The 12,393-nt window shown below is 60.5% G+C and overlaps 2 protein-coding genes across 8 annotated transcripts in view; one reads left to right on the top strand and one right to left on the bottom strand.

Annotated features, from left to right (window-relative positions):
* DOCK6 (dedicator of cytokinesis 6) overlaps positions 1-12,393 on the top strand; it is a 43,186-nt gene that overhangs the window by 12,209 nt on the left and 18,584 nt on the right. For 3 of the 6 annotated variants that reach the window (XM_045991113.1, XM_045991116.1, XM_045991112.1), the window contains exons 7-23: positions 522-607; positions 1,925-1,991; positions 2,094-2,243; positions 3,107-3,187; positions 3,307-3,460; positions 3,619-3,746; positions 3,854-3,947; positions 4,572-4,734; positions 7,771-7,888; positions 8,000-8,070; positions 8,285-8,423; positions 8,520-8,621; positions 9,313-9,399; positions 9,830-10,061; positions 10,332-10,493; positions 11,148-11,311; positions 11,857-11,961. In XM_045991113.1, coding sequence (XP_045847069.1) covers positions 522-607; positions 1,925-1,991; positions 2,094-2,243; positions 3,107-3,187; positions 3,307-3,460; positions 3,619-3,746; positions 3,854-3,947; positions 4,572-4,734; positions 7,771-7,888; positions 8,000-8,070; positions 8,285-8,423; positions 8,520-8,621; positions 9,313-9,399; positions 9,830-10,061; positions 10,332-10,493; positions 11,148-11,311; positions 11,857-11,961 — 2,103 coding nt within the window. The remainder of the gene's footprint in view (positions 1-521; positions 608-1,924; positions 1,992-2,093; positions 2,244-3,106; positions 3,188-3,306; positions 3,461-3,618; positions 3,747-3,853; positions 3,948-4,571; positions 4,735-7,770; positions 7,889-7,999; positions 8,071-8,284; positions 8,424-8,519; positions 8,622-9,312; positions 9,400-9,829; positions 10,062-10,331; positions 10,494-11,147; positions 11,312-11,856; positions 11,962-12,393) is intronic. The other 3 variants (XM_045991114.1, XM_045991117.1, XM_045991118.1) reach the window with 1 other exon arrangement.
* Positions 4,832-6,895, bottom strand: ANGPTL8 (angiopoietin like 8). 2 transcript variants are annotated; one of them, XM_045991121.1, is made up of 4 exons: positions 6,218-6,895; positions 5,875-6,036; positions 5,215-5,324; positions 4,832-5,110 (listed from the first exon to the last, which is right to left on the bottom strand). In XM_045991121.1, the coding sequence occupies exons 1-4, from the start codon at positions 6,512-6,514 to the stop codon at positions 5,083-5,085; spliced, it is 597 nt and encodes a 198-aa protein (XP_045847077.1). In that variant the 5' UTR covers positions 6,515-6,895; the 3' UTR covers positions 4,832-5,082. The 2 variants fall into 2 exon arrangements, with proteins under 2 accessions (XP_045847077.1, XP_045847078.1); XM_045991122.1 differs by lacking the exons at positions 4,832-5,110; positions 5,215-5,324 and adding an exon at positions 5,560-5,755.

Raw genomic sequence — 12,393 nt, 5'->3', positions numbered from 1 at the left:
TTTATCTAACCACCTCTTAGTAGGTACCTACTGTGTACCTCTGTATTTATTTGACCAACATGCATGGCAAGACTTGGAGGTACAGCCATGAAGAGGATAGACTTGGTCCTCACCTTCAGAGCTCACAGTGTAGTGGCGGAGAGGCCCTCCTACCAAGAAATCACAACTCAGGCGGAGTGGTGCCACAGTGAGTTGCCGAATATTGGCCTTCACATGGCCCTCTGGGTCCCAGCCATGTGGCCCTTTGCAATAGGGCATGGAGAGCACCTGGATGAGGAGCCTGCTCAGGCCTCAGGAAGTCAGGGAGGACTTCCTGGAGGAAGTGCCAGCTAAGCTGTGACCTGAACAGGGCAGAGGGAGAAGGAGGGGCTTCCAGGCAGGGGGACTAGTGTGCACCAAAGCACAGAGACAAGGAGCTGCAAGAAATTTAAGTCAGGCTGGGGGTAGAGCTGGTCTCACGCCACGCATTCCAAGCCCTTCTCGAAGGATGTGTCCCAGCTGCCCTCCCTAACTCTTGGCAGGATGAGGCCGTGGAACGCTGCAGCCGCCCGGAGCCGCCCCGTGAACACTTTGGACAGAGGATCCTGGTCAAGTGTCTGTCGCTGAAGTGAGTGTGCGTGCTGCCCCACCCCTCCCTCCAGACGTGCCAGGCCCCACGTATGTTCCGATGCTTACATGCACTAGGCGCTCACCACCCAAGCTGGGCCATGACTGTGTGCGGCCCTGAGACTGATGAGGCCATCCGGGCACTTTTAGGTGGGAAATAAGACTTCCTCTTCTTCAAAGCCACCAGGTCTTAAGCACCAACTGCGTGGCAGGCTCTGTTCTCAGCCCTTCACATGCATTACCCCTCATCTTCACGAAGTTGTGAGACAGGCATGGGTGGGGGGAAACTGAGGCAGAGTGGCAGTCATTGTACCCGAGATCACATGACTTGTGAGGTCAGAGTCTGGCCCTCGCTCTGCTGAGACCCAAGCTGGAGGGGGCTCTGCCTGGACCTGGCTTCCAGCTGCCCGAGGCCCCCTCCACATCAGTCCCTGGGAGCAGCCAGAAGTGCGTGGGAATGGAGCTGAACAGGATGTGGCCTTGGACCTAAGCCCAGCCCCGCCCCTCCCCACCCTGAGTTCCTGCCTGGATGGGGGCAGGAAAGGGAGGCCCTGCTCTGGCCTGAGGCCCGGGTGGGCTGCCTGCCCCAAGTACTAGGGCTGAGAACCAGCTCTGCAAGTATCCAGTCATTCAACAAACACTCATTGAGCACCTACTGTGTACAGGACATGTAACCGTGGGATGACCACACAGGGCTCTCTAGGTGGGGGGACATGACATACCCAAAGCCTGAGATGTGTCTGAAGAGGGAAAAATGAGGCCAAGGGGTAGGCAGGGCTGGACCATGTAGGATTTTGTTCTGGGCACACTGGGGAGCCTCAAATTGTAAGTTTTAAGATGCTTTCCTTAGGACTGGCAGGATGAGTGGGGGCTAGCAGGGCAGAGTGAGATGGGGAGGTGGTTATAGGGACTGTCGGTGAGTGAAGATGGGACTCAGCCCAGGGAGGCAGAGGACACCCCAGAAAGGGGGACAGGAAAGCCCAGGAGTTGAGAACTTCAAGATTGGGGGCATTGTTGTGCCAAAAGCTTCTTCTATATCAGCTTAACAATGGGCATAGTCTCAGGGGAAGGACTCTGTGGGAGTTATATGGCTGAGGATGGGGGGGGAGGAGCCCCATGCCTCAGTTTCCCCTTTTGCAAAATGGGTCAGGCCTTTCCTGCAAGCCCTTCAGTAGGAATTCTTTGTGGCCCAATGGAAGTTAGTCCCCGCCACCATCACGATGCACCACGTCTGGGCTGGGTCTCAAGAGGGAGTGGGGTGTGTGGGTGGTGGGAATGTTAGGGACGGCCTCTGCCAGGAAGTCCCCATTCACTGTAGGTTTGAGATCGAAATTGAGCCCATCTTTGGCATCTTGGCCCTGTATGATGTGCGGGAGAAAAAGAAGGTAGGAGCCCCCTTTCTTCCCTTTCCTACCCCAACCTTCCTCCTTGTTGCAGGGCAGTGGGCTTCCTGGAGGTGGTGGCCCAGCTGCCTTTTGTGTCCCCAGATCTCAGAAAACTTCTACTTTGACCTGAACTCGGACTCCATGAAGGGGCTGCTGCGGGCCCATGGCACCCACCCTGCCATCTCCACCCTCGCCCGCTCTGCCATCTTCTCCGTGACCTACCCTTCACCTGACATCTTCCTGGTCATCAAGGTGCCTGCTGGGGCTGGGTCAGGGGGTGATAATGGTAAACGCCAGAGGTGTGATCCCTGCTTTCATGGAAGAGGATGAGCAGGTCACCAAGAAGGGTGATAAAGTCTTGTCACGGAAGCACAGGCAGTGGGGCGAGCCCAGAGGAGGCTCCTGACCCAACCTAGGTGATGAGAAATCACGGAGGGCTTCCGTGGAGAGGCGATAGCTAAGCTGAGACCCACGAGTGGGAGGCCTGGCACGTGCAAATGGGCATTTAGAATGTTCTTTAAGTTGAGAGTTTTTCAGCTTATTAGGGGAAGAAAGACCTAGTTGGCACATTTGTGTGAGATCTTCTATTTCTGGAATGAGCTCAAATTTCCTTCACCCACACATTCAGTTCGGTTACACTAATGACACTAACCTACAGGCAGGCACTGCTCACGTCAGTCAGACTGCGCAGGGATTCCCACCTTTAACCTCACAGCAACCTCAGGAGGTGGGGGTTGCCATGGCCTCCATTTTACAGATGGGGAAAACTGAGGTACAGAATGGGTTAGAGACCTATTTAGGCTCCCACAGCTTGCGAGTGGTCAGGATTGGCCTCCGGCTGTGCTTGGAATGGCCTCCTTGTATACTAACAAAAGTATAAATGTAGAGAAAATATGGAGACTTGGGTTTGGAGTGGGCTCAAAGGGTGGGGGAGGGGGCAGCTGGCTGGGCAAGCCGATAGCTAGCGCTCAATCCCGAGGGCAGTGGGAGCCATGGGAGGCATTGGAGCCAGAGCCCTAGCTGGATGGAGTGTCTGAGGACCGACGAGGGGGCCAGACAGTTGGAAATGGTGTGGGATTGGGGTCCCAGCCTCACTGGCCCTGCCTGCCCCTCAGCTGGAGAAAGTATTACAGCAGGGGGACATCAGCGAGTGCTGCGAGCCCTACATGGTGATGAAGGAGGTGGACACGGCCAAGGTAAGCATATGGAGGCTGAGCGAGGTGGTGAAGGGGTCGCTGGGCAGGGCATATCCTGGGATCCGCAGGTCTGGGGCACCGAGCTTGTGGGGTGTGCTGGGGGTGGGTTCTCCCCACAGAACAAAGAGAAGCTGGAGAAGCTGCGCCTGGCAGCCGAGCAGTTCTGCACCCGCCTGGGCCGCTACCGCATGCCCTTCGCCTGGACCGCGGTCCACCTGGCCAACATCGTGAGCAGTGCGGGACAGCCGGACCGGGACTCCGACTCCGAGGGCGGTGAGGAGGCGGGGCTGACCAGTCAGGGGAGGGGCTAATGGGGAGGGAGCGCCCTCTGCTGGCCGGACTTGGTACAAGGTTGACTCTCTGTGTCCCTCTGGCTCTCCCCGCCTCCCTTTCATCTCCGCCCCGTCCATCACCATCACTGCCTCCCCTAGAGCGCCGACCGGCCTGGACTGACCGCCGCCGGCGTGGACCCCAAGATCGGACAAGTAGTGGGGATGACACCTGCAGCTTCTCCGGATTCCGCCCAGCCACGCTGACTGTCACCAACTTCTTTAAGCAGGTGTCATGGCCGTGGGGCTGGGGGAGGGTTGCCCAGGGACAGACCGTTACCCCACTGTGGGTACACGGGACCCAGGGACCCAGTTTACATGGGTATGTTCTGTGCAGGAGGCCGAGCGGCTCAGTGATGAGGACCTGTTCAAGTTCCTGGCTGACATGCGGCGCCCGTCTTCTCTCCTGCGGCGCTTGCGGCCGGTGACTGGTGCGTGGCGCGCCCCGTAAATGAAAGCTGGCACTCCCATGCCGTGGCTCAGCAAACCCACCCTGAGGACCTGCTGGGCCAGGTCCCGGGGACCCACTGGTGACCGTGATGCATGAATCCCCTGACGTTAGGGGCTGGATCTTTTTTCTTTTTTAAGATTTTACTTATTTATTTGACAGATAGACACAGCGAGAGAGGGAACACAAGCAGGGGGAGTGGGAGAGGGAGAAGCAGGCTTCCCGCAGAGCAGGAAGCCCCATGCGCTGCTCGATCTCAGGACCCTGGGATCGTGACCTGAGCTGAAGGCAGACACCTAATGACTGAGCCACCCAGGCGCCCCAGGGACTGGATCTTTAATGGGCATCACAGACAAGAAACATAAGACAGATAGTGGGTCAGATGGGGGACACGGTGTCAGTGGGGTGTGCTGGGTGGGTCCCAAGGGTGGAGCCCATCAAATGTGGAGGCAAGATACAGCCAGCACGGGTGACATCTGGCCTTAGCTCCTGAAGGACAGCCACTAGAGGGCATCATGGAGACGTCAGAGCCCCCGCCCTAAAGCCAGAGGGTAGGGCCGGGGTTGGAAGCTCCCAGGCCCTTGCAAACACTCCCCTCTCTCCCCAGCCCAGCTCAAGATCGACATTTCCCCGGCCCCTGAGAATCCACACTTCTGCCTCTCCCCGGAGCTGCTTCATGTCAAACCCTACCCAGACCCCAGAGGCCGGCCCACCAAGGAGATCCTGGAGTTCCCTGCCCGTGAGGTCTATGCCCCCTACACGAGCTACAGGTACAGCCCCTGAGGCCCAGCTGGGCATTTGAATGGGGGAGAGTCATGGCATCTTACAGAGCAAGGTACTGTTTCTCTCAGACACTCAACAGACAGCCAAAGTATCTACTCCGCTTTAATGGAGGGGTGTATACATGGGAAGGGTCCCACGTCCTGCCCCTGTCTCCTCAACAGCGCCATGTCCTCTGCCTGTGTCCCAGCCTGCTTCCATCTCTCCTCCGTGGCCAGAAGCAGCGCCCAGTGCCCTGGCGACCCTAGGGGGCAGGCAGCTCCTCCTCGTGCAGGGCCCACGGCCATGGCAGCGTCCCTCAGTGTAGACTGGTCCTCAGTTTCCACCCCCAGGCAGACTCAGGCGGGGAGTGCCGCTGTATGGAGTCTGGAAGGGAGACGAGGCTCAGCCAAGGCAAAGGGACCCCCATCTGGGTGCTTTGCATACCTCCTCCCCAGCGGCCCCGCCCATCCGACCCCCTCCAGCCTCACCTCTCCTGGATCTGTCGTAGTCGGTGCTGCTGGGCCACCAGCTCCCGCCTCTGTTGCTGCACGTGGCCTGTGAGCGCCCATATGATGTAGCTCTGCTCGTCTGCGTGGGCCTGTGGGGTCGGGACAGAAACCTCAGCCGGGGCTGACTTACCTCCTGGCCCCTGGCCCGGCCCAGGGCTGTCCACCCCCCCCCCCCCCCCCCCGCCGCCGGCTGCATCTGTGTGCCCTAATACGTCACTGCTGCTCCGTGGCCTCAATTTCCCCATCTGTTAAATGGCGATGACATAGGACTTGGGCCATGGGAGGGCTGTAAGCATGACACGGATCATTAAGAGGCACGGCTGGGGTAGTTCCTGGGCACTCGAGAAATACTACCAGTGACTCTGATAGTATGTATACGTTTATCAACTTCCATATCCCCTGCCCCACGCGGAGGATCTTATCTGTGTTGAGTTCCTGTCTCTGCTCCGAGATTGTTGTCTTTATTTGCAAATGGGGAAACTGAGGCACCGGAAAGGATAAGGGTTTTGTCCAGGGTCACCTAGGTTAGAGGCCATGGCCCTGTGAGGCTGATCTGGAGATGCCCTGGGACTCAAGGCCAAGAAGTGAGTTCTTTGTGGGAAATCGGTCTCCACTCCACCAGCGTTGGGAACTTCTTACCTTTAAAGCCTCAAATTCCTGCCGGGCACGGCCCAGCCAAACGCCTCTCAGCCGGACCTCCAGCCGCTGCACGCTCTCCCGTAGCACCTGCTGTCCCTGGGCCACCTCCCCTAGTGCTCGGGCCGTGGCCTCTGCTTGCTGCTTTAGGGTATCCTCCTCCATCTGTTCCAGAAATAGCGGATTTTAATAGGATGACCAGCTTGTCTTTGTCGGCCTGTATAAAGTCCTATATTCCAGGGACACGCGCCCCCAAATTCCTGGGCAAACCCGGACAGTTGGTTACCCTAGACAACTCTGTTACAAACTCCTACCCACCCCACAGTGCCCCAGCTGCGGTGCCCACCTGCATCTCCAGCAGGTTTGTGCGTAGCTCCTGGGCTGCATCCCGGCCCCGGCTGACCTCCTGCCCCAGAAGGCCCAGCGCACGGCCATAGAGGCCCAGGCTGTGCCCAGCCTTTGTCAGTCGTGCCTCCGTGGCCCTGTACACACCGTTGAGGGCCTGACCCAGCTGCAAGGCCCCGTGGAAGAGGAGGCTCAGCTCCTCGTGTTGGGCCAGCTCCAGGCTCCTGACGGGAGCCGCAGAAGCAGGACAGGCGGCTGTGGCCAGGACGCACAGTAGGCACAGGGCGAGCGTGGGCATGGCTGAGGCCCCCAGGGTACGGCCACGGCGCCACTGCCGCCACCTTTTATGTCCCAGCGCCCCGCTAACCCCCGGTCAATCGTTAACCGGCCAGCTGGGCGCCCCGGGTTGTGCAAGGGCCTGGCGGTGGCGCGACAGTTGCATCAGGCAAGTGTCCGGTGAGGCCACGCTGAGATCACGCCGGCTAGGGTTTGGGGCCAGCTGTGGAGTGGTGGGGGGCACAGGTTGAGGACAAGCCCAGGCCCTGCGGGGGGGAACCGGAAGCTCAGAGCCTCAGTTTAACCCACCCGTGGAAGGGACGACCACAGAAATAGTGACCACAGCGGCGAGGGTCGTGAGTGTCTTAGCGCTGGTGGTTTGCCGGGCCGGCTTTCAGCGCCATGGCGGTAGCTGGTTTTCTTCCCATAAGCCTGCGATGCTGGGGTCTGTGCTGGCCTGGTTGAAAGCCGGGGAGTGGGGCCAGGACCCAGGTGTGGCGCGGATCAGTGCTAGCTGTCATTTCTGCTCCTTGGATTAATGTGGGCAAGTGCCTCTATTCTCCCCGCCCCCATAAAATGGGAGGAACGTTCACTTCTCTTCGGCTGCTTGGAGAGGTAGATGAGTTGTTTCATGCTGAGCGCTTAGAACAGAGCTGGGCCTGCAGTAGGTTCCGTGTTAACGTTCGGGGCAATCCTTGTCGCTCCCCTTGTTTCTCTGGCATTGCTGCAAAGGCTGAGCCAGGAGGCTCAATGGCCCCATTATATAGATAGGGAAGCTGAGGCCCAGAAGGAGTGTTGGGCTTGCTGAGAGAGACAGGCAGAGCTCTGACTTTAGCCCCGTCCCACTTCTGATGCTGGCCTCAGTTTCTCCACCCGAGACTCAGGCCTCATAACTCTTGTGGTGTCTCCTGGGGGAAGGGCAGTCAGCCCCAGTGGGGCTCGGGCTTGACTGCCGGTCACCTGGGCCACCTTCTTGGAACCCCGACCCTGAGCACCCATCTGTCCCTGCTCAGCACCTTCCCGTGCCTCATTGGTGACTCCAAAGCCCCTCTGTGTCCCCACTCTCTGCTGTACTGTTCCCGCATCTGTGCTCCGAGGGCGCCCACCTGCCCCCCATCTCTGCCAGTCACAGATGTCCATAATGGCCACCTGGTGCCCGTAATTGCCCAGTCCGCCGCCCTCAGTGCCCCAGCTGCGTGGCCATCACGGCCCTCCCCCCCAGCCCCCGCCCCTGGTCTCCCAGCCCCACCGGTTCCTCTGACGCCCCCGCCCCCACAGGAACCTGCTGTACGTGTACCCGCATTGCCTGAACTTCAGCAGCCGTCAGGGCTCCGTGCGCAACCTCACTGTGCGCGTGCAGTACATGGCGGGCGAGGACCCCAGCCAGGCCCTGCCGGTCAGTGACTGCGCCGGGACGGCGGTGGGGGGGTGGGGGTGGTGGGGATGGGGGAGCGGTCCTCGGGGGGGTGTGTCCCGGGGGGGCCCTCTCACGCACACTGTCCCCCAGGTCATCTTTGGCAAGTCCAGCTGTAGTGAGTTCGCCCGCGAGGCCTTCACCCCGGTGGTCTACCACAACAAGTACGCAGGGTGGCGGGATGGGGCTGGCGTTGGGGACATGGTGGGGACACAGTGGGGCAGCAGGAGGGGAGGAGGCTGCCCCCCCCGGGAGAGCTGGCGGGGACCCCGAGGCAGAGAGCAGACCATGGGGCCAGGCAGCGCTGGGGTCTGACTTGCAAGAGGGGGTGGGGAGGGCTGGGGGGGGCGCCACGCCCCCAGCAGAGTCCCCTGCTAGGTCCCCCGAGTTCTACGAGGAGTTCAAGCTGCGTCTTCCAGCCTGTGTGACCGAGAACCACCACCTGCTGTTCACCTTCTACCACGTCAGCTGCCAGCCCAGGCCGGGCACAGCGCTGGAGACTCCCGTGGGCTTCACTGTGAGACTCCCGCCAGCCCTCACCCCTGCCCCCAGTCCTGCTGACACCCCGCCCCACCCCGTCTGGCCCCAGACCTAACCCCCAGCCTCTCCCCAGTGGATCCCACTGCTGCAGCACGGCCGCCTGAGGACTGGCCCCTTCTGCCTCCCTGTGTCCGTGGACCAGCCCCCGCCCAGCTACTCCGTGCTCACACCGGACGTATGTGCCCTGGCCCCCCGCCTCCCCTCCCTGTGCCTTGTGCCCACCGACAACACTCCCCGGGCTCCTGCCTCATTGTCCCCCATCTGTGCTGTGCCCTCCTTTCCCATCCATACCCTTGGGAGCCTCGTTGCCCTCTACAAGGGCCTCTGGCTGCTCCGTCCCCCCCATTACTGCTTTTGTGTGTCCTACTATCCCCACGTGTCCCTCCCTGTCCCCCACTAGCCTGGCCTTAGTACCGCCCCCAGCCCCTGCACTCACCATTCCCCGTTGCCTTTCTCCTCCAGTCCTCCCCGTTTGCAGCCCTGCCTGCCTCCCTGGCCACGATCCCCCAGTAATTCTTCCAGGGCCGTCACCCCCATTAAAACTGTCGCCCTCCCACTTACCCTTGAGCTGCCATTAATGCCCTGGGCCCCTCAAGTTCTCCCACATGCTCTTGCCCGATTCATTTCCTTTAGTAATGTGCACCCCAGGACTCCACTGTCTGCTTCTCTGTTTGTACCTCAGGCTTCCAGCCTGCCCAGGGGAGCCCCATAGTACTCCCTCCGGTCTGCATCCCCCCCCCACCCCCCACCCCCCCCCCACCCCCCGCTCCAGGGCTATGTTGCCCCCTAGTTGCAGTGGGGGGCACCGGCGGTGCGATCAGTGCAGGGCGGGTGGGCCAGTGCCCCCTGGCGTGTCCGTCCTGCAGGTGGCGCTGCCAGGCATGCGCTGGGTGGACGGCCACAAGGGCGTGTTCAGCGTGGAGCTCACTGCCGTGTCCTCTGTGCACCCACAGGTAGGGGGTAGGGGGTGGGGGGAACCCAGGAGTCTGGCCCTGGGGTTGAGCAACAGTTCCCGCTGACCGGGAGGCCTGGCCTCGGGCCACGGACGTGACTTTGATCAGCGAGGCCCTGCCACCCAGGGAAGCTGCTGACTCAGGCGGGGGCGGTCGTGCGAGTGGCCATCCCGGCTGGGGCTTTGGCCTTCTACGTGGTCTCTCCTCCCCACGGGTGTCCCTTGCTGCTTCTGTGGTCACTCCCCCCTATCCCTCTCGCCTTCCTCCAGCTCCTGGCTCATCCTTTCCTCATTTATAGTCAGTTCTTTGATCCCTGGCCTCGGTTTTCTGCCCACTGAGCACCACCCCCAACCCTCCAGGGTCTTCCCAGCCATGGAGCCCTGGCTCCCCCCCCATACCCCCGCTCACCCCAGGTCCCCCCCCCACTCAGGACCCTCACCTGGACAAGTTCTTCACTCTGGTGCACGTCCTGGAGGAGGGGGCCTTCCCGTTCCGCCTCAAGGACACTGTGCTGAGTGAGAATACCGTGGAGCAGGAGCTGCGGGCCAGCCTAGCAGCCCTGCGCCTCGCCAGCCCCGAGCCCCTTGTCGCCTTCTCCCACCACGCGCTGGACAAGCTTGTCCGTCTAGTCGTGCGGCCTCCAATCATTGGCGGCCAGATCGGTGAGCAGGCACAGCCTCAGAGCTCAGTTTCCCTATCTGGAAAGGGGCCCCCTGGTCCCCTGCTCCTGGGTGACCTCCTCTAACCCACTCATCTTTCTGGCCTCAGTTTTCCTTTCTGAAAAATGGCTCCCAACCCCCCTGGGCCCAGAGCAGGTGTACTGTGACCCTTTCATTGGCCCCACAACCCCTTGGAAAGGTGGGAGATAAGGGGCTCCTTGGAGAGGTAAAAGGCCGTGGGCTTTAGCACTTGACCTCTGCTCTGCCCGGCAGTGAACTTAGGTCGTGGGGCCTTTGAAGCAATGGCCCATGTGGTCAGCCTTGTCCACCGGAGTCTAGAGGCTGCCCAGGATGCCCGCGGTCACTGCCCACTGCTGGCTGCCTATGTCCACTATGCCTTCCGACTGCCTGGCACTGAGCCCAGCCTCCCAAGTGGTAAGTGTTGGTGGGAGGCCCCTGGACGATAGGATGTGTCTGGGAGGAGAGCATCCCAGTCAGTGGAAACAGCATGTGCAAAGGCCCAGAGGCCATACAGACCTTGGCTGATTTGGGCAACTTGCAAGAGAGAGAGTTTGTATTCACTCCTCCCCTCACCCCGAGGCTGGTGGTCTTTGTTGCTTGACTGGTGGGTCATTCAGCCAGTCAACAAGCATCTGCCATAGGTCGAATCAGAGACGCAGTTGGGCTGCCCAAGTTTGAATCCCAGCTCTGTCTCCTACAAACTCTGTGACCCTGGGCGAGTGACTTCACCTCTCTGGGTCTGTTTTCCATTTGTAAAATAAGGGTAATAATGGTCATCCCTTCATGCGGGCGCTGGTAAGAGTAAATGAGATAGTAATTCATACAACAGGTTTGGTTCCGTGAACACTCAATACAGTTGGATTCTTTTCTATTTGCTAAATAATTAATACTAACCTCTAACCCTCTGGGCACTTAGTACGTGCCAGGCACCGTCTCCCCTGAATCACTGTGAGGCAGCAGCGCCATTTTATAGGTGAGAAGCCTAGAGGCTCAGAGGCAGAAAGTGATTTCACCCAGGACAGCCGGCCGGGAACAGGCAGGGACTAACCATCTTGCCTCCATCCTCAGGGGCCCCTGCAGTGGCCGTGCAGCCTGCCACGCTGGCCCGTGGCCCTGGCCGCCCCGCCAGCCTCTACCTGGCCCGCTCTAAGAGCATCAGTAGCAGCAACCCTGACCTGGCCGTGGCCCCAGGCTCTGTGGACGACGAGGTCTCCCGTATCCTGGCCAGCAAGGTAGGGCGAGGGTAGGCCCTGGGATCTCTAGCCTCAGTGGCTCCGGCTGGCAGGTGGGGTGGGTGAAGGCTTTTAGGGTGGACAGAGGTACAGGAAGTGCCGGACAGCAGCTCGGACTCGACTCTGGGCAGGAGGGCTGGTCTGCGGCCGTCACAGCTCGGGGGCGGCAACTCAGACTTTGCCCTGGGCTCCGCACTCCCAGGCCGACCCAAGGATGGGTGGCCGGAGGTTGGCCCGGTTGACAAAAGCTGTGTGGACACAGCGGAACAGGTGTGTATACGCGTGAATACACGCGGGTGTGTGTACTCACAGACCACACGCATGTGTGTGCACGGGCCACTTGCACACGTGCACCCCACGCCCGGCCGCCCACAGGGAGCACATGCGCGTGGACCCCACACACAGACGCGCACAGGCGCTTGCCAGGGTTGTGTGTGGGCACCCAGGGGGCACGTGCGGCCCGGGACAGTGCTCCCGCTCGGTGATCCACGCCGTTCTCCCCGCCCTCTGCCCATGGATTCTACCACTTCCCCGTGTGTCTCCAGGGTATCGACCGCTCACACTCCTGGGTGAATTCTGCTTATGCTCCAGGAGGCAGCAAGGCTGTGCTGCGACGGGCACCTCCTTATTGCGGGGCCGAGCCCAGACAGGTGCCCTCCCTACCTGCCCCTGCACGCGGGTCACTCCGTCTCGGCATGAGCTCCTTCCACCTTCCTGGCTGTGGCCCACTAACCTAGGGGGGCTGCCTGAAGGAGGCAGCAGACCCCTCGTGCCTTTGTTTAGGGGCTGTGGAGTCAGCATTATATGCCTCGTGGTCATCTTCACCAGCCTTTTGCTGCGGCCAGACAGACTACAGCCTCAGGCAGAGACAGGAGGGAAGAGGGTGGTATGCAAATTGCATGCAAAGATTATGCAAATCCAGCCACTCTAACCTCACTTCCTCGCATGGCCTGTCACTCCCTTTAATCCACTCTGTTCAGGAGACTCTCGGCTGTCCCCTTGACATAGCAATCCGAAGGATGCTACAGGGCTGGGACTGACCCTCTGGGCTCTCCCTCCCCTCCTGTTTCAGGCACACAGAC

This window comes from Meles meles, chromosome 20 (assembly GCF_922984935.1).
Source record: "Meles meles chromosome 20, mMelMel3.1 paternal haplotype, whole genome shotgun sequence".
NCBI classification, from domain to species: Eukaryota; Metazoa; Chordata; class Mammalia; order Carnivora; family Mustelidae; genus Meles; species Meles meles.
Note: the sequence above shows the minus strand (reverse complement) of the source record. Positions and strands in the feature narration are given on the sequence as shown.

What these genes read in the sequence shown, in the direction of transcription:
- ANGPTL8 (XM_045991121.1), bottom strand. Translation starts at nt 6,514, where the DNA reads ATGCCCACGCTCGCCCTGTGCCTACTGTGCGTCCTGGCCACAGCCGCC. An exon ending in CAAACCTGCTGGAGATGCAG is followed by an intron (nt 6,037 to 6,217) that starts GTGGGCACCGCA and finishes TTTCTGGAACAG; the next exon opens with ATGGAGGAGGATACCCTAAA. An exon ending in AGGAATTTGAGGCTTTAAAG is followed by an intron (nt 5,325 to 5,874) that starts GTAAGAAGTTCC and finishes CCGACCCCACAG; the next exon opens with GCCCACGCAGACGAGCAGAG.